This window comes from Zonotrichia albicollis, chromosome 21 (assembly GCF_047830755.1).
Source record: "Zonotrichia albicollis isolate bZonAlb1 chromosome 21, bZonAlb1.hap1, whole genome shotgun sequence".
Lineage (NCBI taxonomy): Eukaryota > Metazoa > Chordata > Aves > Passeriformes > Passerellidae > Zonotrichia > Zonotrichia albicollis.
The window spans coordinates 10,581,194-10,604,425 of record NC_133839.1 but is presented as its reverse complement, the minus strand read 5'-3'; the positions used below and the strand labels follow the sequence as shown (position 1 = coordinate 10,604,425).

Below are 23,232 nucleotides of genomic sequence, written 5' to 3'. Positions count from 1 at the left end.
CTATAGCACAAGATGAATGACTCAGAAAATGAATAAGCAGGGAAAATAAAACCTGCCTCTCTCCTCGGCAGAGCACAGGCAGGCGGGTCAGAGCCCTCAGTGTGCTCGGCACTGGGTTCAACTTGAATGCACCTGCTTTTCTCCCGAAATCCTAAATGCTGATCACTTTTTCTGTGCCTTGAGTTCGTGTGATCAGCTTCATCTTGGGTTTCAAGACACAACAGTTAAACCTTTTTTTTTTTTTTTCCAGTCTTAAAAAAAACAATCATTGATAAGAGTCAAAACAAAGGATGAACTGTGCCTGTGCTCTTGCAGGCAACTCAGACAAACCCCTCATGCCATCTCCTGCTGAATACATCAATATACATTTCTAAGATTAAGGCCTGAATTTACAGACCATGTTGCAAATGACATGAAATAGATTAATACATCCTCTGGTTTTGCCTGAAGTTTACCAGGAAACTTTAAATGACAATAAAACAAATATCTCTAAGAATATATGAAAAAAAAAAATTACTACCAGCTTTCAGGGAAAGTAAAACCATTATCAAAAAACTGGCCAAACTGAACTGGAAACTACTTCCAACTGCTCTGTGCAGCTTCCAAAGCATCCCATCCAGAGGGCACTTCTAAATACAACTCCCAGCTCACTGCCTGCTTTTTCTGACAGCTGCAACCCAATAATAAAGAGTGACCAGCTGAACAAAGCCAGTTCCTCATGGAAACAGGCACAGCACCCAGGCTCTCCCTGGAACGCCGTGGTGCTCTCCTGAGCTCTCCTCAACACGCTGGAATTCTCTCCAGCTCTGTACAGAAGGGATTGTGAGGAGGTTGTGCTGTGCTTGGTGCTCCTGCCCCAGCCCTGCTGCAGCACAGACTCTGCTTTTAAACACTGCTGCTGCTCAGGGCTGGACCCCGGGCAAACGGGAACACTTCCATCGCTGAAACTGCCTGGGGTGAGAAACATTCCCCCAGGTCCCCCCGGACATTTTCAGATCTTTGTCTCTGGCTGTAAATTGATCCTTTGCATTCCTGTCTGACACATGGACTGTGAAAAACTCTTCAGGGATATTCTCCCTGCCAGGAGAAAGGCTCTAACAGCACTTCTGCAAACACAGGGCCAGTCAGAGAGACAATAAAATTTTGTGAACTCTGGACTAACTTCTACTATTATTATTTTGTCTTTTTTTTTTCTTTTTCTTCATTCTGGAGCAAAGAAGAGAATGCTATTTGCATTTTACTTTCCTGTTTTCCAAACACCAAGTATCAGGGTTTCTCCCCAGGACTCGGAGCAGGACCCACATGCAGAGGCATCGCTTTGCTCCATCAGCCAGGCCCTGCCCACCCAACGCTAAGCAAACAAACCCACACGAGCAGCTCCAGCACAAAGAACAAGGGCTGGTGTTGTAACATCTGCCACAGCTGCCCACCAACCTCCAGCTGCAGCTAGAGAAGTGTTCAAAGGTGGAAAACAAAACTAGAGGCATATCTAGATCTGCTAGAAAACAAACATTTTCTGCAGCCTCATTTTGGCAGGTATTTTCTGATCCCTGCACTAAGCTCCATAGCAGCCAAAATCATGTTGACAACTGACTCACTGAGCGAGGCATATGCTGGGCCTCTGAGCCTCCACCAGCAGGAGGAATGCTCTGCAATTACAGCTTTTCCATGTGCTGGTTCCTTGGAGATGCTCAGAGAGGAAGCACATCTAAATCCAACAGGATCCCCACAATGCTCCAAGTGCTGGGATAACCCCGTGTATGCCTGAGGAACCTCCTGGGCAAATGTCCCATTTGGATGTCACAAAGAACACTGGCTCAGGGTAAGCAGCTCTTCATTCTGTACATCCAGCCCTAGGGTGGATTTGTTGGCCAGGGATGGGAGGCAGCAGCACCCATCCATCTCTCTGGGCAGCACCAAAGTGGAGGCTCTTGGCCAACAGCTGAGCTTCATCCATGGCATCCCAACAACCCTTGGCTGGAGGGTTCAGAAACTCCACTGGGTCAAAATGTGGGGCTCAGATCTCATTAACAAGGGACACTTCCTTCAGCTGCCAGCAGAGTCTCATTAATGGAAAAACTTCTCACCTATAAACACCTCAATACATCAAATGTATGCTTGGAGCTCCTCCTCATCTCTGCTCCCAGCAAATCCCTTCCTGTGCACTCTTCCATCCCATCCAGTTATGCTGAATTCACCTTCCAGCTATGGCTGATGTAGAAAGTTCTGAGGGCAGTGCTGTGTGGAGGAGATGGATCTGGGAGGATCCCACACAATGCTCTCAAGTTCCTCTCTTTTAAGAGAAATATAAAGAGGCCTGACTAGGAAAAGACCCTTTTCTTTAGTTCCAAAGAACAAAGAGATGACTGTGACTGTTTCCAGCACCTCCAAGTATGGATGGTTGCATTCCAATCCTGATGTTCCTTCAAATTCCATCTGTCAAATGCCCATAATCCAGTGAGATGCTCATTTATTGACTGCTCTGCCCCCTTCTCCTGATTTCAGCAGGGACTGAGAGGAAGCCACTGCATGCAATGGTTGTCCCCAACTCAATTCCCAAGCTGGAAATTGCAGAAAGCATCTACAAATCATTATGCAGTAATCTGCTGAATCCTTGAGCTCCCATTCCTCTGAAGCTTTCCCACTCAACTCTGCTACCACACATAACCTACAAAAAATCCTGCATTCCCAGCCCTTGCTTCAGCATTTCTCTCTACCAGGTGTGATTTCTAATGCAGGCCAAGGTGCCATTGAGGCCAGGATGTCATTACTGCCCTCGAACAGTGCCTGAAGAATCTCAATTACCAACAGCAAAGTTCAAGCCTGGCTGCCATCCAAGTAATTCACCTGGCTCAATGTGTACGTCAAAGACTGGAAAAATATGCTGTAATTATTGTGTTATTAAAGCACAATGGTTTAATTTTATTTCTTTGTGGCACAAAATCTGCATCTGTGATTCACACCTATTGTGCAGGGAATATGATTCCACCAAAACCAGTAGCTGGGATCTGGTCTACAAGGTTGTTCAAAAAGTCTAATAAAAATCTTGTGCTCTTTAAGAATTACCAACTGAATCACAAAGAAATATTGTCAGGACACAGAAAAGAATAAACTCAGAGGTGGTTCCAGTGCTGACAAGAGCTGTACAAACTGAGATCTGAGCAATTAGAAGACACAAAGAATACATAATTCATAGATATTTTGTACTCAAGAGTTTGCACACAAATAAAACATCTTATAAATCTTGAGCAGCTTGCAGAAAGCTGCTGAGCTGTCTTTTATTTGTGGAGCAGCAAGTGGCTATAGTACAAAAGAGAAATCCATAGCTCTGATATGTCATCCCTCCAAAATGGGTAATTTAGGGTTATGGTTTCAGAATCAGCACATTCTTCAGCAAGTTTCTTCCAAGAAATTTTTTTTGGTGAAAAGAAGTAAATCCATGTCACTACATTAAAAAGAACACTTCAAAAACTCAGAGCTGTGAGCCACCACAAAATGACAATAATGTTTCTCTACATGCCTGCATTCCAGAGAATGGAAAGAAAATAAAGGGTGGGGGAGAAGTAGAAAATAACATGGGGGTTGCTTTAATGATTTTTAGAAGCCATATGAGAACCTGTAAGTTTCTGTGAGCCTTCATCCCATGTGGAGGAGAAAAGTTACAGAACTCCCTGCACACATCTCCAAATGAAGAGCAGCCTGTCAGGCTGTGTTCCAGGCAGTCAAGCACTGCAGCTCCCTGGAGAATCACAGAGAAAAATCCAGTAAGCACTGCACCCACAGGTGATGCAAAACCCACAGGGTTTATTCCAGGGGCTGTTACGTCAACGCAACCAACACAGCATAAATCATGTCAGGCCCCCACATAAATGAGTAGTGATTCCCTGCTCCAGCTACAAGCAATAATAAATCTATGAGGCATCTCCATGAAAAGTTGGCAACCTAATTTGATTAGGAAAAAAACCTCCTGTGCTAAGAAATGAGACAGAGCTTCCCAATCTTGAATATTCCACCACCGTCCTGTGAGCTGAATTCATGCAGGTCAGTAAGCAAATGGAAGGGCTGCAGGAGGCACAAAAAGCAACTCTCAATGCATTATTGCCACAAATTCTTCAGAACAGCTTTTTCTGTCATTAATCATCTCTTGATTGTGCTGGGAATAAGCAACACAGAAGGAACCGAGGCTGAATTTTAAGGTAGATGGTTAACCCACAGGTAGAGCAAAAATTAAAGAATGGATTTCATTTGGCTGGCAGAAAAGGGGATTTGATTTGGCATTCTTGAAGGTAAAAAGGCACTTTTCCAGCAAGCACAGGAGTTTTCAGTCATGGTCACTCCCCAAGGCATTAAGACTTGTCACATGAGCAGCCCACTTGGATAAACACAACAGTTCCCAGCACGTCCAGAGCTGCTGGATATCCAAGGGACCCAGGAGCAGCTTCCAGAACAAGGGAACGTTCTCAAGGGGCAAATCTTCCTGAACAGCACTCTGCTGGCTGATTTCTCAGAACTTTCTCTTTACTGAATTCATACAAAACAATGCCTGGGATCTCAGAGCAGCAGCTGAGTCCCTCAGTCCTGCAGCTCCAGCAGCAGCACAGGGAAGGAACTGACCTTGTGATCAATAAATGGTTCAACCCATTTGTTTACACTGAGATAGTTAAAATCAAAGTAATTTAAACACAACTAAAAGAAGATGGGGATTTACATAGGAAGGGGAAGCAATGAAGTTTTTTTCCCAGATCCTTGGTACCAGCAGTGCTTGCTTATCTCTCATTTCCCAGCCTATGAACCTTCCCAGTGTTTGCCGACTTATTCAAATATTTTGTAGGAAAACAAAGTTTCTACACAGTGTGACAGAATATACTTTAAGTGTCTGTAAGAAAAGAATGAGAACCTATGTATCTTAAATTATGCATTCTAAATTTAATAAGAAATTTAACGTATTAGAGAAAATAAAGTTAAACTTGTATTTCCCTCAGCACCCAGACACTCTCTGTGACTCCTAAATGCCGGATTCTAACACTGGGATGGGCAAGAACACCTGCTCACATGTTTGTTAATATCAGCTCAACTCTGCATGCACTTCTCTGAAAATCCTAAAACTTCCTGCGGGAAAGAAAATGAGATTTAATTCTGTGTCTCAGTGGTCTAACAGGAGGTATGAGACATGAGAGGTAGATGCTGTTCTTCTAGAGAGGAATTAATATAACTACACATGAAATAGAATAGAAAAGAGAAATAAGAAGTGTGAGACTCTCCTCTTAATATTTTCATGCAAATATCATCATTTGAAACACCACTGAAATCTGTCCTTGATTATTTTAAGTTCTATTGCAGCAGGGCACAGAGCCCCAAGTAAAGCAGTGCTGCCTACTTATATGTGCCCAGTCAACTGTTCACATAGTTTAAATGTTACTTCATTCCCTTAACCACATTCTTTCCACACAGTTTTAGGTCTCTGTGATATTAAAACTGCAGTTGTGTCAGACTTGAAGCTCTGTTTACCAGCAGAGAATATGCTGTGGGAAATCCATAACTACTTCCTGAACAATATTTATGTGGGAAGTGGAATATTTAGTGGATTTCAAGCTGTATTCAGAATATACTGAATGCATATTAAACAGTTGAGAATCAATTTATTCCAAAAATCACCATCTGAAATTGTTTTCATAAACATGAATACTTTGTTGTCCTCAATGCAGCCAATTCTCTTCACTAACAGAGAAATGAGACTTGCAAACAACTTTTCCCCTCAATTTATGCTTTTTTGTGTGCTTTCCAATAGACTGGATAGCAGAACATCAGCATGTGGAATGCTATAAATCCATGGAATAGCTGCATTTTTAACCATGGACTTTAATTCCAGGGCGAATTTATGTGGTCCTTGGCTAAATATATCCTCCTAAGTAAATTACTCATGCATCTGCCTGTAGGAAAGCTTTCTGCAGATAAAGAATCTGTTCCCAAATGCTACATCTGACAGCACATACGGCACAAAGTTCCATTCTCTCCTCAGTGGCAAAAAGCCCCCCAAGCTGAATAAGGTGGAATGCACAGGTCCCTGTTCCCTCTGCACAGACTGCTCAGGAGACAGCTTAATGCTGCCTGCTGCCTGCTCCTTCCAGCAGAATAAATATCTCAGTGTATCAGTCTACTACATGTTTGTCTCCAGCCCCTGTAAACAGAGGGATTTCTAAGCTCTTGTGAAGCACATTCCCACATTCATTTCCACTTATCCATGCAGAAGACAGTACAAACACATGCCTACCCCTGTGCCTTTAGCAGGATGGGGAACTCAGACACTCTCATTATCCTTTTTTTCCCCTCTCTCTTCTATGTTTCCTACTTCTTACCATTGGAGTTGTCCTGGTCCAAAGGATTATCTGGTTCCATTACTTCAAATAAAAGCATCCAACATGCAGTTCTCCATGCAGCAGAGGCATAAAAACACAGCAGTTGCCTAAGCTGATTCACCTGATTTATGAATTAGTGCAGCATCCATAAGAGGCTGTGTTTCTTCTTTTGTATTACATCTGGCTCCTTTTCCAACTCGATGGCTGGGTATTACAGCATGCAGGCCTTTTTCCAGCATCCTCTTAATGCATTATATTTAAAGTAGCAGCAACCTTTTTCTCCCATCCCCCAGACTAAGTTACAGCAGTAACTAGGCTGAGCTGGCAGCAAGCGCAGCTCATTCAGAACAGGACCTGCAAGCGTTCTCCGAGTCGTGGTGCTGCATAAAGAGGATGATTGATACAATAAAAAGTAAGTGGGCTTTGACACAGCACGGGATGCACTGCACAAAATCCCACCAAAACCAGGCAAAGGTCCTGAGGGTTTGGGGAATGCCTCGCTGAAACCAACAGTCTGCACCCCCTCACGCACAAACACAAATTATGTCCTGTTCCCTCCTCCTCCCCCTCCCCGCTCCGATCTTTTATAACCCTGGATCTCCTCCAGCAATAGTCTGTTCCTCCACTCAGTTTATAATAAACTCTGCCATTGCCGTGTCCCTCGGGCTGGCATGGGGAGGAAGGAGGCTGTTTGCACAATGAACAGCCCAGCCCGCGCCTGGCGGGGAGGCAGCTCCGGGACTCTGTGCCGGGCACCGGGAGCTTGCTGCAGCAGCAGCGGCCTTTGGCTGGGGACCTCGTCCTGCATTTCCCTGCTCTGCCAAGCCAGGGCTGCTGCTGGGCTGCCGTTGGAAAAGCTCCTGCAAAGGAGCTGAAGGACGAGCCCCAGCCTGGCTGGACTCGGATGGTCAATGACACCAGAGCCTCTCCACAGAGCCCCTATCAGGTGACAGCCAGATCGCAGCACTGCAAGGGAGGTCACCTTCACTCTGCTCCTGGGGTCTGCCACTGCCTCCTCGAGACCTGTCCTAGCTCACAACTGCTCCCCGTGCCTCAGCCTTCTGTGATAGGGACACTGGAATGTATCTTAGCTCACAGCAAAGGAGCTGAGACCTCCCAGCTTTGCATGTTTTGAACTTCTTGGATAAATGATACAGTGCAAGGGCTGAGGAAGAAGACTCCACCACCTGGCTGAGAAATAAAAATTTCATTTTCTCTGAAGACAAGTCCACAAAATAACAGAAAAATATATCAAAGTGCAACTCTAAACCAAGCTGTGCCTCCGAAAGGTAAATTCATATTGCTGTTACAACAGTCCTGAAATAATTCCTCAAATCTAGCTTTCAGGATCAATTTGACCTCGAACCCACAATTCAAACTCTTCCCTCCACACTCCAGCGAAGGCATTAACACATACCTTGTTTCAACAGAATGTTTTTCACAGAATCCAAGGCAAGAATCGCCCTAAGCACCCAGAGCAGCCCGAGTGCATTTTGGGGTTGCCGTGGCTGGTGCCAGAGCCCCGGGGCAGGCAGGGGCTGCTATTTCGGGCCCTGGGCAAGGCTCTGCCTCAGCAGCTCCCCCTTCCCTGCGCCAGGGAAGCGGCTCCGGCGCTGCCGCTGCCGCCGGGGGCTCCGCGCTGTGGGCGGACAAATGAATGGCTGGCTGAAGGCAGCAAAACACCGAGCTCTGCCTGGAGGAATTAACAGCAGCCTGACAGGGCTCTGCGGTAATTGTGCCTTGCAAACCCATTTTAGCACTGTTCCTGAGGGCTAGGCCATATTAATAGAAGAAAGACTCATTTCCATCTATTTGTTTTAAGTATTGCACAGTCTATAGCCTGTTAAATACTGTTCCGAGATCTCTGCCCTGGGGGAAATTACAGTGCTGCAAACCCTCTATTCTCCCCCCTCCACCCTACGCTCCCGATGTTCTTTACAACTTCAATACTTCTCCCACTCGCTGACAAAACAAAAAAACCTCCCTCTTTCCACCTTCCCCACAAAAACACCTACTCGGGACTGCAGGCACACGGCACAGCCTGTCAGCAGGGCCCCACCTGCTCTGGGCCATGTCCACGGGCCACGAGCAGTGCCCGATGGAAAATGGTGTCTGAACTTCTGACTGACACAATGAATCCCTCCAGGACATCAAAAATGGGTATGGAAGGGGTTTGGAGACCTTTGGGGGTGAGGAGGCCTGAGCAGGTATCATGTGGCTGTTCTGTACCCCAGGATGTGGGGATACACAAACAGGCTGTGACTCACTGACTCCTCGATCACAAGGGACTAAAAATGCCTGGAGAATCAGGACTGTCGACGTAAAGGAGCCCATAGTTCTGCAAGGAACATCTGAGTCAAGACAAATTATATACAGAGAAACAATTTGTATTCTGCCATGAAACAGATGCTGCATATACATAATAGAGACAATTTTGAGGCAGAAAAGAATAAACACTTGTGAAGTCTTTCCTTGTGGAGAGTCAGAAATAATCCAGGGATACTACAGAATAGCTAAGATCAAGAAATCAAGATAGCAAAGTGAAAAGCAATGGTTGTTCAGACCTCCATGATTTTTTGTGACAACCAATTTGATTTTAATGACATCCAAATGATTTGCTAATCTCTAGTTACAGACCTAGTAAAAATTAATTCTTAATGTGTAAGTCAGAATGATGTCAATATTTTGGCTAAGACTCTTCACAATTCCTAACAATTGAGCAATTGTCATACCTTCTTTGTTTGAGCTCAGCTCATGCAGAGAGGCAAAGGAGCTCATGCCATGATTGTGAAAAACAAGGGACAGTTGGAAGACCAGGGCTTTGATCACTCGGGATTTTAATTGCTCAGGCACTGAAAGGAAAACTGCAGAAGTGAAGAGGGAAATGATTTTCAGACAAATGCCTGGATGGTCAGAGGCTGTGCAAGACCAAATCCTAGGACATGAGCCAAGCTCACTGAACTAATGAGCGTGGAAAGAGAAGTCCAGCGAGCACGTTCTTCGCAATACCCACGAGGTTAAGTGGAACACAAAATGGAGAGTTATGGAAAGCTGACTCTTCAAGGAAGGAATTTAGAAATTGTTGGATGGAAAGGGAAATTAAATGTCTTCTGTTACTGTCTAATCAGAGCATCTCTACATTCTCCTCAATAGCTGGTTTGGAGACAGAAAAAGAACTTCTATCTAATTGCCTAATGGCTGCATGATGTTTGCTTCAGCATCTTTTATGTCCCAGGCTCCAGTCGTGCTCAATATGTCAGACTACACTGGAGGAATTGGGAGCTGCTACTTCCTAACTCCTATGTCTTTTGCTAACAGATGGAATCATCACTCACACTGGCATTTATTTTACACCATAACATGAAATTGTAAACAAGAAAGATGACCCTTGCTTCTGGTTTGCTGTAAAGCTTGGGGCAAATCACCTCATCTCTCTTTAGCAGCCACACAGATCAGCACTGAATCTTTATCATGAAGTAATTGTTTATTTCCACATTAAGCAATAGCCTAAGTTTGCAGTGTAATCTGGTGATATAACTGGTCTTGAATTTATTTCAGGGGAAAGGGTTTCCTTTGTAGGTCGGTTTGGACCAGGTTTCCCCACTTCATGTATAGCAGCAATAGAACACAGCCAGCAGAGTCTATAAAAAGCCTGTTTTCTGTTCTACCAGGTGCCTAAATATCTATAGGAAAAAGTAAGTGGAAATATTGTGAAAACAACACTCCATTCTTCAAAATAATATTCCATTCATCCAGAAGAGAACTCATCACCCTCAGTAGTGTCCCACTGTGGGAGAAACCCAAGTTGGACTTGCTGATCTTGAAGGTCTTTACCACCCTCAGTGACTCCAGAACTCTGTGACTCTCCAAGGAGCCACGAGGGCCCTGAGGCTGCAAGAAGGAGCGAGGGCAGTTCCAGAACTCTGTGATTCCAGAACTCTGTGACTCTCCAAGGAGCCACGAGGGCCCTGAGGCTGCAGGAAGGAGCGAGGGCAGTTCCAGAACTCTGTGATTCCAGAACTCTGTGATTCCAGAACTCTGTGACTCTCCGAGGAGCCACGAGGGCCCTGGGGCTGCAGGAAGGAGCGAGGGCAATGCCAGAATTCTGTGATTCCAGAACTCTGTGATTCCAGAATTCTGTGATTCCAGAACTCTGTGATTCTCCAAGGAGCCACGAGGGCCCCGGGGCTGCAGGAAGGAGCGAGGGCAGTGCCAGCGGCTTTCCCGGGAGCAGAGCTGCGGCTGGAGGCGGCGTTGGGAGCGGAGCAAAGGCGCAGCGTGGTGCCCCGGCTGCTGCCACCACCCGGCCCCTCCCGGAACACAAATTCCCATGTAGGAGGGAGCAATCAATGCCTGCGGGTTGAAAAGCCAGCGAGGCACAGACCTGCTTAACAAAACCCTTTGCCAAGGTTACCGGGGGTGTTGTCAAAGCCTCCTCTTTTGTGAGGGCTGAATAACAATTTATACCCAGTAACCGGCTTCGGTTTCTTTGGCTTTACCTGGCACATTTTCAAAGTCACTGCTCATGGCTGGGGCTGTTCCCATTGAGATTCAGCTTATCTTGCCCTGGACAGCAAGTGCAGGGATCATCCGACTCCAGAAGTTCATGCCAAAGCCCTTTTGTGCTGCTTTGCTGCTTGAGCTGAACTACAGCTCTTAGAAATGTGCTTGAATATGTCACGGGCACAAATGGAAATGATGCAGCCTTGGTTACTTCATACTGGGGGGGAAGAATTTCATTTAGAGAAGTTAAATATTGCTGGGATCTTCAGGAGGCCCCAGCTGCAGAGCAGCCCCAGCTATGAAGATCCTATCTGTGCAAATGCTCCTGCTATTAAGTCAGCAGGCTTTTATCTTAATTTTCAGAAGAAGGTGATGCTCTAATCACACATCTGAGGTGGTAACTTTTCATCCAGAACTCAGCAAAGCTCCACCACAGAGAAAAAACATGTGCAAAAAAAGGTGTAATGATTAAAGGGAGTGTGAAAAGCTCCAAGATCAGTGCTGGAGACAGAGGCAATGTGAAAGACATTCCCCAGGAAATCAGTGCAAGGACTGGCTCCTGTCACACCTTCCCTCAGTGCTCTCTGTGTGTGAAGCATTAGGAGTTTGGTGTATCAGCATGGTCTCTGGTGGAAGAGCAGTTCTGTGTCTGGTACATGCCCAAAGCTCAGCACTTCCTGAACCCCCTTTGCCTTCAGAAGCCATTTGCTGAACAGACTGAGCCTTTTATCTCTATTGAAATCTCTGCCACAAGCTACTAAATCTTGTAATCATTAACAAACAAAATTCTAAAGAAAAGAAAACAACAAAATGCTTCAGAGTAACAGGCTCCATAGTAATTATAGAAAATACAACTATTGCCATGAAAGGAGCACACATTAAAAATTCTACTGTGAAAAATACCAACAATCAAATGTAGTCAATATTTTAAAGACCCCAAAAATTGATAATAACATCAGGACATTGTTTCAGGGTCACTAGAACATATCATCATCTCCTGCTACTGTAAACCTCAGACTGAGGAAAGTGTCTCTGGGCTTCTTTAGCAAAACCCTACTGGCAGTCTAATGGAGGAAAATCAAACTAAACCGACTCCTGGGCAGAAATAACAAAAGGTCTGCAACACCCAGACTTCTGTGCCCAATTTACCGAGCTGTCTGCTGAGATTCCATCTGAGCTGACTCTACAGATTCCTCACTATGTTCCTGCAGTTGTCTCCTAGAAACAGGAACAAGAAGCATTTGCTGTTTTCTCAGCTCTTTTGTAAAACTCTGCAAAGCTTTGCTCACGTTCCGGATGCCCTGGGATCAGTGTGTGGATGGACAGCCTGGGACAGAGCACTTCTCTTCACTGCTGCGCTATGGAAATGAGATCCAGCAGCAACAGTGTAACATCAATGTGTCATTAATAAAAACTCCCATGAAATACCCCCAGAATGTGCAATTCAGAGAAATACTCATAGAAACATTTGGATACTTAACCAGGATCCTGAGGATACCCAAACATTGGGTCGGGAGCTTACAAGTGCAGACTACATTGAAATTTACTCACCCTTCCTTCTTGCACCAAGCTGAATTCATGGTGGCTGGAGCTCTGAAGGGATCTTACTGCACAGCAACACGGGGGAATCACATGCAGACTCTTGAAACAGGGGCAGAAATTCTACCTGATGTTTCTGTGAAGATTCTGTGAGGCTAAAAGAAATAAAATACAAATAAACTATTAAATCCTCAATAATGTCTGCTGGAAAAGTAGCCCTGGTGTAGCATTTATACATCTTTTTGCATATTGAATATCATCTTTTCTTCCCTCTCCCAAGTATGGCCAGTGCCATACTCAATGTAAATGAGGGAAAAAATTGACACCCAGATTCTCTGCAACCTTGATGTCCACAGAGCAGTAGATTATTCCCACACATCCATAGTTACAGTATAGAAATGCTGGACTCCTTTCCATTTGCAAGTTCTCTCCAGAAATACATGGAACTTAGAAAGAAGAAGAAATTGCAGACAGTGTTTAGGCATGTGAACAAAGCTGCTGCATTAAAATGTAGTGTGAGCCCTCAAGGGCTGTCAGTCTGTCTGCTCTGAGCCTGCTCCTTCTTTGCCTTCATTTATTGTTTCTTGTCTTTCCCTCCTTCTCTCTCTTTCAATTTAGAGATTCAGCCAATTGTTGTCCTTCCAGATCAAGCAGCTCCTTCATTTCATGGCTTTTTGGGGCTAAATTACTCCATATGGGTTCCTGCATTATGTGAAGGTCCCATAACAAAATGCAAAGGTTCGAGATAACTTTTGTTTGTTGCTGTCACTTGGAAAGTGAAACCCAAGATAAATGATGGCTTATTCTTTCTTTGGGTTTCTAATCTGTTTCTGGTTAAAAAAAAAAGCTTATAATGTTTCTTTTTGGGATATTACTGTCAGTCTTCCTTTTTGTTGTCCAGTAACTTCTGGTTTCGCATTCACTTTTCAATATTCTCCCTAGCTTTAGGCAGAATAAAAGTATGAGAACACAGTCTCTGTTCTTACTCAATTAGACTGCCTGAGCCAGGCCCTCAGAAACAGATCGAAATACCTGACAGAGAAACCAGTTTTAACCCAGTTTCCATAGAATTATTGAGATATTGGTGTGGGTGTAAAGTACTTCCAGCAAATCTCATTTCAGACTTGGCTAGAAAATGCGAAACTTCACTGAAATCAACAGGAAGAGGAAACATAAGGTGAAATGACAGAAAATAAATGTTCATCCTTGGGAGGTTCAGACCTGCTATTCATTATGCTGATGAACAAAAAATCCTGACCAATCAATCATTTACCCTGCACTTCCTTTCCTGACTCCTGTGATACTTCTCCAGTTAGTCCATGTGAAGCTCATCCTTTGTCTTTCCTATAGAGTATTTTGGGAATCTAAAACAGTTATTTGGGAATTCCACCCTCTTGATTCATGCTTCCACCACAGGTCAGCCCTCAGGTGGGGGACGCTTCACCCATTTACCCTGAAATACTTCTTAGCTCAGCACAGATGAAGGTCAAATCAAATTAACATTTACTTACAGCATTTTAGGCAATACAGCTACAAAGACAAGAACTGAAAGAAAATAATTTTAGTCTACTTAAACCCAAATTAAATATACAAGTTCCTCTTTCTGTGTATGTGGGTGACTGATACAGTTGGATTTCCACATCGAGGCGTTCTGTCTCTGCTTGCTTTACCCACTCATTCTAGACCCCCTTTCCTGGTGGAACAGGCTGGGTTTTGTAACTGATCTTCCTGTGTATCTCATCTCCTCTGGAAACTCCAGTAAGGTGTTTCAGCTACCTCATCTTTTCATTAACTTCATTTTCTGTATCAAGTCTGACTTGGGGCAGTGTGGAACTGCTTTAGACTCAGCTCTGATGCTGTTTGTTCAGATGTGTGTGTCCACCTCTCCCTAGGCAATATCAGCATCTCCAGACTCTCCAATCTTCCAGCTTTGTTCTAACTCAAATTATTAGAATGATTGGAAGAATTAAAAGTACTTTTTTTCCTCCTTCTTTTTGGCAGCCTACTTTTATCTGATTTAGCTCTGTCCTCGTTTGCCTTCTTATTCTGACAAGGAGATACAACAAATTTCTATAATCAGTTCCCATCACTTGATAGAATAATTTTAGTGTCAGATGAAACTGGCTTTGCCTGATGCTCAGAAATGCCTTTCAGGCTGCACAGACTATGAGATCCCCTCTTGGGCTTCTCTTCTGCTGCAGGTTTTTATCATCAGCACAAAACCCTCCCCATGTCCAATTCTGCAGCCACAAGGGGCATGTCAGTAAAACACATCTGTCCCAGGATCCTACTGAGCCCTCCTCAGCCACTGGAGCCGGGGCTTCAAAGCTCTTTGAGTTCCTGTACCAAGCACCAATTTCATTTCCCTTTCTTCATCAATTCTTCATTCTCTCGTGATGTCTTGGCAACATTTTGTTCTCGTTCAACATTCATCATTAGCTTCTCTTTTTCTCTTACTTCCTTTTATATTCCTTTCCCTCCCATCTGCTAATTTAAAAGGAAATTGCCTGGTATTCAGCATTATCAGCCAATCTGTTTACTGTGCTCTCGTTCCAGTGAAGACCATTTCTCACACACTGAGCTGCTCTGTCTCACCCCCTACCCACTGTTATTATCCTCAAAGCCTTTATTTTCTTCCATATGCCACCTGGAGAGCTAAGTACCCCTCCAGAGGTATTCAGCTCCCCAAAATTCACTCTCTTTTTTTAGAATTAGGATGTGGAAATGAAGATCCATGTGGAAGAAGAGAGTTTCCCAGGCACAGGCCTTGCCTCCCTGCCAGGCAGTCCCAGCACAGTGGCACCCACAGAAAGGAGAGTGCTGGCACCATTGTGGCTGCTGGGGGAGCAGCATTCCCACCCACACATCCCACACCCAGCCACGGAGACCACTCCATGGCAATCAAGCTCTTTCTTGTGAAACAGCTTCCCAAATCCTCCCCTCCCTCCACATCAGCCCAGCTCTTCCCAGCAGTCCCTCCTGGAAGCACCTAAATCATTTCTGTTCCACACTGTTGGTTTTGCTGATCCTGCCCTGCTCAATATTGCACAGTTTGTGATTTCATTACTGACAATAACTCTGATTTTGACCTCATGCTCCAAGCCTTTAAGATAAAAGATGAATAATACAAAGTCTCCTTTGATCCCTATCACAGTGGCTAATGCTGAGAGCAAAATGTTGAAACAGTCCTTGATAGCAGCAACATGAGAGTTTTGCTTACCCAGGGCCAGCAAGTGGAACTGGGGCTAATGGCTGCTGGAACAACTCCCAGCAAAGGCTTCATTAAACCTCCAAATGCCACAGTTCTCCTCTCAGGGTCTACTGAAATACTTCAGAGAGACCCCTTCAAAGGAGGTTCACATTGTGAGTGATGGTCCTATTGAATTATTTAAAATATCAATATAAATAAAAATATGCATCTGTTCCTCTAGAGATGAGATCAGCTGACAAAAAATGATCTCCACTATGAAATGTCAGATGTGAATTTACAAAGTGATCAGATCTTTTCAAATTCATCATTACCTTGGCTTTAAACAGAGGAGTTTGGAATACATGAGAGAAGTGAGAGTCCACCTTATCCAATACTGTAGTCTGTGTTCAGGTAGGGGTTATGAAATATCTGTGTTGATCTGAACAGAGATTTGATATCTTCTCTCTGCTCTCAAGCTGGCCCATTCTGAGTGAGGTTTTCCAGCAAATCTGTAATTTTAAGCAGGTAAGCAAACAAACCTGCTTCAAAGCTGAAGCATTTTACTTAACTGGTACTTTGATAAAAGCAAATCTTGACAAAGTCAGTGAAAGCCACACAACCTCAAAATAGCTAAAACCACCCTCTCTGGGGGAAATTAGGAAAAAAATATTTATATATGTATATTTTTAACTCTTTTAAAAAACCCACAAAAATGTTTAACTTTTGAATGATTTTGTTACTAATTATACAAACCTTTATGTGCTGAAATGAGTGAATTCTTGTGTAACAGAAAAGTAGATCAGAATAATTTTACAGAATATTGGAGCTTGACTCCTTACCAACTGCAGAAGGTATCATGCTGCTGTATTGTATGTTGCTTAGCAATATAATGTGAGAAGCAGCACCACAGTCCTTGACAGCACCATTGTCCATTGAAATGCTTGTGAAATATTACCTGGGTTATATAAAGGTAGCACACAGTCACAGAAAATAGCATGAAGTTTCCAAAAGCACAAAGAAGGCTGGGAAGAAAAGGCATTGCTATTCCAATGGCAAAAAGGTCTCCCTGGATGATCTTTCACTATCTGAATCCAGGCAGCATAAATTAAATATGGAGAAATCATATCTGTGCAGTGTCCCTGCAGCTGTGCTTGCAGCAACTCCTCCCTGCCCAGGATGTGCCAGGGCCTCTGCACTGCTGCCCCAGACACCTCCTGCTTCTTGCTCCTTGTCCTGCTCGGGAGGAAAAGGCTGGGCAGAATACGGGCAAGGGAGAAGCAGCAAGCCAAGATGGATTTGTTCCACAAACAGACGACATGGCAGAGCCTTATCAGTTAGATAAATGTCAATATTCACCTCTGGAGGCCTCCCAGCACCCCAGGGTCCCAGGCACACCCCTGGCCCTGCAGCTCTGTGCCATCCTGAAATGCCACATGGCTGAGCTGGGCTGGCAGTGCCATGGATAACCCCAAGGGCAATGGATTGCTCTGAGCTGCTGCAGCAGGAGGTCACAACCCCCCAGCCACACACAGAACTGTGTCACCAGCAGACTGAAGCTGAACTCAGGGCCCTGCAGCTCACAACACCATCCCTGGATTCACCCAGTGCTGTCAGCTGAGCGAGCATCAGGCTCGTATTCTTACTTGGTCACACAGAACAAACCTCACATTATGGTGGTTCAGAAAGATACAGGAGCATATCTGCATCTTAGTGAAAAAATATTGAATGGACATGACAGATCCTAGGGGCCTTTCCAAGGAACAATTCAATATTCCCTTTTATAGTATTTGGCACACCACAGAGTTTATTCAGCTTGAATTAACTAATGGATTTGAGCATTCTCTTTAACAAAGAGAAAAGATGTTGAGTTCACTGAGTGCAGAGTTACAGAATGCTTTAGACAAATCTCACTGAAACTGATTTACCACTGTAAAAATCTGTGTTGGCTTTTCTCTAAACTCACAGGAACTTATGCCTCATATTTTAAAATGAGAATTTATAAAATGCATTTAGAATATTTATTTTTGTTGATAGATATATTACAAATAAACATGGGAAGTTATTTGCCTTCATAAAAAAGTGAGGATTGACAAAGTAAAAGATGCTGTGCTGTTGAATGAAACCAAAGAAGAGAAACAAAGGTTTCAGGTGGGACAGTCCCTTCCAACATGCCCACAAACCCCACTGCATGAACACACAGAGCACGGATTTAGAGGAGGATCCAATTCCTTCCCACAGACCAAAACCTCATATTAATACAATAGCAACAGTGAGACTTAACCAGTAATAAACCTCACTCATTTTCACCCAAGAGAAATCTGATTTTTGATCTCAAGGATTGAGATGGCACTCAAGAAGTATGATTTGCACTTGATATGTAAGACCCATTCTCCTAAATCAACATGAAGTGAGTAGTTTAAGCAGGAAGGGCACTTCAGCTGAAAGAAATGATGTGTGTCTCCATATAAAACCAGAAGTGTTTGTTCCAGAGACCCTCCTGAGCTCACAGCTACTCCTTGTAGCAAACTGTGCAGCCTGCTCGGGGTGTTAAGGACACAGGTTCCCCTCGTGGTGCAGGAGCTCCAGAGAGGAGCTGGAGAAAGAGCAGCTCCCCATAGGTGTCCATGAAGGCACCATTTTCTCCCAGGAAAAGAATGCAGGGGAACTTTTACAGGTCCCAGCTGATCACTGGGTGGTGTTCCCAAAACTTTGATCATTTGAATAGGGACTGCAGAACAATGTATGGGTCATCAGAAATATTGTATTTCCATTACAGCCTTTCTTAGGCCTTTGAATAATTTCATACTTCTTTGAATTCCTTAATTTGGTTCCTTTAACTTGGCTTTTTTTGAACTTCTGCCACGTATTGTTGGTGTTTCAGCCTTGGTTTCCTTTCACCCAATCTGAAATGAAGATCTATTCTGTGCCTCTAATGGATTTTCTGGTTAAACATAAGTGAATGTATCATTCAGCCAGAAGGTTTTTCATAAGAGTGCAGCCTTACAATAGATTAAAAGCAGTTAGCTTTTACCAATACAGGCCCCTTTTCAGATCTGGTGCTTCAGAGAAGATCTGTAGAGACAGACTTCTGCCTTTATTCCTTATTTTCATCCTGAGGAGAGGTTTTTCAAATTCACTTAAACTGAAGTTGCTCTTGGTTTTTTTACTTTAATTTGCAGTTGAGAACCAGCGAAGGTGGCTGGCGTGATACAACTGCGCTCTGTCTCACTCTCTGCACAAATAATTTTAGCAGGAGAATAAATAACAACCCTGTTTTCATAGTCAATTGCTCAGAATAACTTTCCAAGTCTGCCCTTACGTTTCTGACCTTCCTGAGCACACTGGAAGCACCCAGAAGTGGGGAACAGTTTCAGTTAAAGGGTGAAGAGCACACCCATTGCTGGCTTCCTCTCAGCTGAGCCTTTCAGGATCAATCAGCATCATTTACTTGGCTTGTCACTTCAAGGCCACAGACCCAGCTGGTATTGATCCCGTGTCTCCCTCTGTGCTGAGCCTTGGGGCTGATTCCCCCTGGCCAGAGGGTGTTAAACACACCTGGCCAGCAGCTGGGGCTGCATCTGCCCCAGGGGGAAAGTCCAGCAGTGCCGTGCTGGGTGAGGCCCTCAGCCCTGCACACCCCAGAGGTGTGCCAAAAGGAGCCTTTCCTCCAACCCCGTGCTCCCTCCAAGGGCTGCAGAGCAAGCCTGGTGTCCGGTTTTCGGCTGTTTGGAGGGCCTGGAAAGGCCCGGAGTGGCCTTGGGGCAGCCCGCGTATCGAAGGACGAGAAGAGGCTTCAGTTCTTCTTTCGGTCTCTGTGTTTATTAATTGTTTATCTAAAAGATTTTCTTTCGGCCCGACAGAGCTCTGCTCAGCAGTCAGCCATGAGCACACTGTGCTGCCCTCCGGACAGCCACCTATCTTTATACCCATAGTTACGTGTACAATATTTATCATTTTTCCCCAATACCTTTTATTCTTATTACCCGGTGCACTTTCAGTAATGACCAATCCCAAAGTGCCACCATCACCACAGAAGATGGAGGAGAAGAAGAAGAAGAAGAAGGACAGGACACGCCCCAATTCCTCCATCTTACTTCTCTAAACCCCCCTGTACAGAAATCCTAAACCCTGTGTTTCACCCTCTAATTAACCAATCCCTTCACCATTCACCCCGGTGAAACCCTCCTACCCTCATACAGGTGTCGTCTCCTGTGTAGGATCAAAGTCCAGCCACCAGACACTTCTGGCAACATTCCAGGACTCCTGAGCCCCCCAAGGGTGGTCTCGGTGACACCTCAGTCCTGAGGTGCTGAGATCCCACAGCCTGGGATGGCAGAGAGGCACCCGCGTGTGCTCCAAAGGCTCCTGGGCTGCACAGCAGGAGGAGCCATCACCTCTGTGCACAGCTGAGCGACAACAGGAACAGCCCAGTGACAACAGCCCCCACAGCACCGGCCATGGGGACACACGGAGCCAGCTCCTCCTACAAACCCCTCAGCTGAAGTACAGCCATGATGGGGACAACCCTGCCGGCCTGGCCTGGGACTTGGGGCAATGGCTATGGGTGCATTGAGCCCTTTTAAATGGGATTATCTGAAGAAAGCAGTCTGGGCACCAGTGCTCTTCGCATTCTGGTGCTGCCTGTGTTCCCCCATAGCAAAGTCTGAAACTCCCTCTTGTGGGGGATTCGGGAGGATCCCTTCTGGAACAGAAACACCACAGTGAGAAATGAATGGCATCTAAATCTTCATTTCCCCATACGCTGTCCCCAACCATTCCGAAACGGGGCGATCTCAATACCAGACAAGACAGAGCCTTGAGGAACCTGATTTGACCTCAGAGCTGACCCTGTCTGAACAGGAAGCAGGAAAAGAAGCAGGGAAGCACATTAGGAACTCCCTACTACTCTATTTCATTAGTTCCAAACATAGTTGACATCATGTGTAGGAGATTTTAAGCAAATGACTTCAGGAAACATGGAAATGTACTTCACTGCCCCAATTCCCAAGAGGAAGAGAGGCTAAGGATGAGACAAACCAAATATACAGGATTGGGCTGAAGTATCTTCAGAGCCTCTTCTGTTTGTACCCCAAAGGAAGCACAGACTGCAGCCCCAGGTACTGCTAAATCACCATTCTGATTCACTACAGCCTAATTCTAAAAATACCAATGTGGTTCTGGGCATCAATATTTACAAACCAGATAAACAATACATCTGCACAGTGTTTTACATGCACAAGTCTCAAAGCACTTTGCAAACTGCAAGATCCTCAGAGGTTACAATTGCTTGCTGAGAGTTACGAGCTCAGGCAAGTGCCTGATCTTGGGCTTTGCTGTGGAGCTCAAATCATCCCGTGAAAGTTCAGCTCAGTCACTTTGGGCTCAACATAATGAACATTTTATGAGATGGCAGAGATGGAGACAGAAGATACAAAGGCAAAATAGAATTTCCCACTCAGGAAATGTTCCCATTCCAAACCTGTGTATAAGAATAAGCTCAAGGAAAAAAAAAGGAGTTTTTGAGTCATTTCTTACACTGAATCTTTATAACATCATGAACAAGGTATCAAGGCCATGGCAGCCCAAATGCTGTCCCAGTACAGCTGTACCCCTTTGCTGCTTGTATTTTTAACTGAAGTCAACTGCTTGTCCTTGAATTTATTTTTAACAAGCAGCAGTCACTTCAGCTGAGGGTACAGGGCACTGTGCACTTACATATTCAGCGTGAGTGACTGAAGGAAGAAGACATCCAAATCCTTCCAGATTGTACCCCATTCATAAATGAAATGCAGACCTCATCCTCAGAAGTTATGTAATACAAATGGGGATGGTAATTATGTTGAGTGTTTCCTCTGGCAGAGCCAGGTTCTGCAGCTCCCTCACCTTGCTCTACTCTGCAGTTTCTGAATCGTGCCCTGACCTTTTGTTCCACTGCATTGCCACTGACAAACCTTCCACAGCCACTGAGTCACCCAGTCCTGCTCCAGTGCAAATATTCTGCACTTCCATCCTTGCATCCTCCTCCTAAAACCGTCTGTTTGTCCTTCCAGCCACGTCAGGTACTGCATTATGCCTGCCCTGGGTTCCCTTCACTGATGCATCTTCTCACTCCCCACAGGAACAGCAGATTTGTCCTGCTCTTTAGGGATTTCTCTCTTTTACTTCCAATATCCAACAGAAGATCACTGCCTCTTCTGAGTTTGTACAAGAATTGGAATACTGATTTTCATAGGAGTATTTGAATTTATTCAGTTTCTTCAATGGAATTTCTGTCCATGTTTTCCATAATGTAAAGACTGGGAGGTTTCCCCCTACAGAGTTCTGATAATCCCAAACACTTAGGGGTATTTACACAGGCTGCAGATGTCCCCTCTTCTTCAAACTCTAATTCTTGTAAGTGCACACTTAAATGACACTAGAACTTTAGGGCAGCTTTAACCTATACACTGACATAGATCTCATTTCTATTCTTCTTTAATTGCAAGCAAGAAAATAATTTCTCATTACCAAAAAGTTATGATTGCACCCAAGAGCAGCAGAAATGGGAAGAAATCTCCAAAATGACAAATTATATCTAAAATCAACATGGAAATCCAGAGATGGGGAGTATCATGCACGGGGCAAATTCTTTGCTCAGCAGAGCCAAAATCTTTTTTACTGCAGAGGTTGTTACACTATAATAGAGAACATTTGGCTTGAAGCTGATTGAAAAGGTGGGTTTACAATTTGGTATTAAAGGACAATCTGTGACTGGAGAACACAATGAGCAAGACAGCGCCTGATATGAAATGCTGCTTGTCAAGCTTGACATTTTATGTCTCTATTTATATCAGTCTCAAGGAGATGGAGTTTGCTGGCAGTAAATCCCAGCCATTAAAGCAGGATAGAACCTGCTGGAAAAGTTTGTGTCTCAGTTTAATTGGGCTATATTTATCATTAGCACTATAGTCTTTAACATCTAACCTACTGACATTATTTTTCTCCTTCAAGCCTTTGTACCTCCTTTAGTGCCATAAAGTCTTGTAAAGGTTTTTTGTTGTTGTAAATTAAGGGGGAAAAAAATGAGACATTCGGTCATGCCCTATAGCTACCTAGGCCTAGGTAGAATTTTTAATCTGTGCATAACAGCAATAGTTTCTCATTTTTATGTTTCCCTGAAATCACAGTAGAAGCAAATGCTAAGCCTAATGTCCCCAGCAGCAGTGAGGCTCATTAGGTACAAGTTGCACCATTTCACTAGGAAAAATAATACATTTCTCTGTGATTTATGAAAGCCAAAACTCAACCAAGTGCTCAGGTCTCTCCCCAGTTGTGTTACGGCTCAAAAAATTTGCAAAGGGACATTTAAAACACATTTCAAAACAATTTGTCTGAGTGTACATCTTGTTTACAAGAACAAACTATTGAAACTGAGTAATAAAACTTGGAGAAATGCATTTTATAGTGGAAACACTGGCACGAGTTTAATTACTTCAGTGTAACTGGCATCTCTGTGGACAGACTGTTCAGGCACTTCCATTGTGTTTTAAACCTACATGAAAAAGTCAAAGGACAAATCCATAGAGCAAGAAATGGAAACATAAATCCCTTCCAAATGTGAGATGACTTCAGCTGAGAAAGTTTGCAAGCCATGAAGACAGTTCT

General features: G+C 44.2%; 1 protein-coding gene across 3 annotated transcripts in view; it reads right to left on the bottom strand.

Moving 5' to 3' along the window:
• The window catches only part of DAB2IP (DAB2 interacting protein), a 157,523-nt gene extending 149,731 nt beyond the window's left edge, over nucleotides 1–7,792 (bottom strand). The window contains exon 1 of one of the 3 annotated variants that reach the window (XM_074556450.1): nucleotides 7,774–7,792. Coding sequence is in view for 2 of the 3 variants with exons in the window: in XM_074556444.1 (XP_074412545.1) it covers nucleotides 6,478–6,595 (118 nt within the window). In the remaining variant the exon portion in view is untranslated. Of the gene's footprint in view, nucleotides 1–6,356; nucleotides 6,669–7,773 lie in introns of those variants that run through there. The other 2 variants (XM_074556444.1, XM_074556447.1) reach the window with 2 other exon arrangements.
• Nucleotides 7,793–23,232: the final 15,440 nt, after the last annotated feature.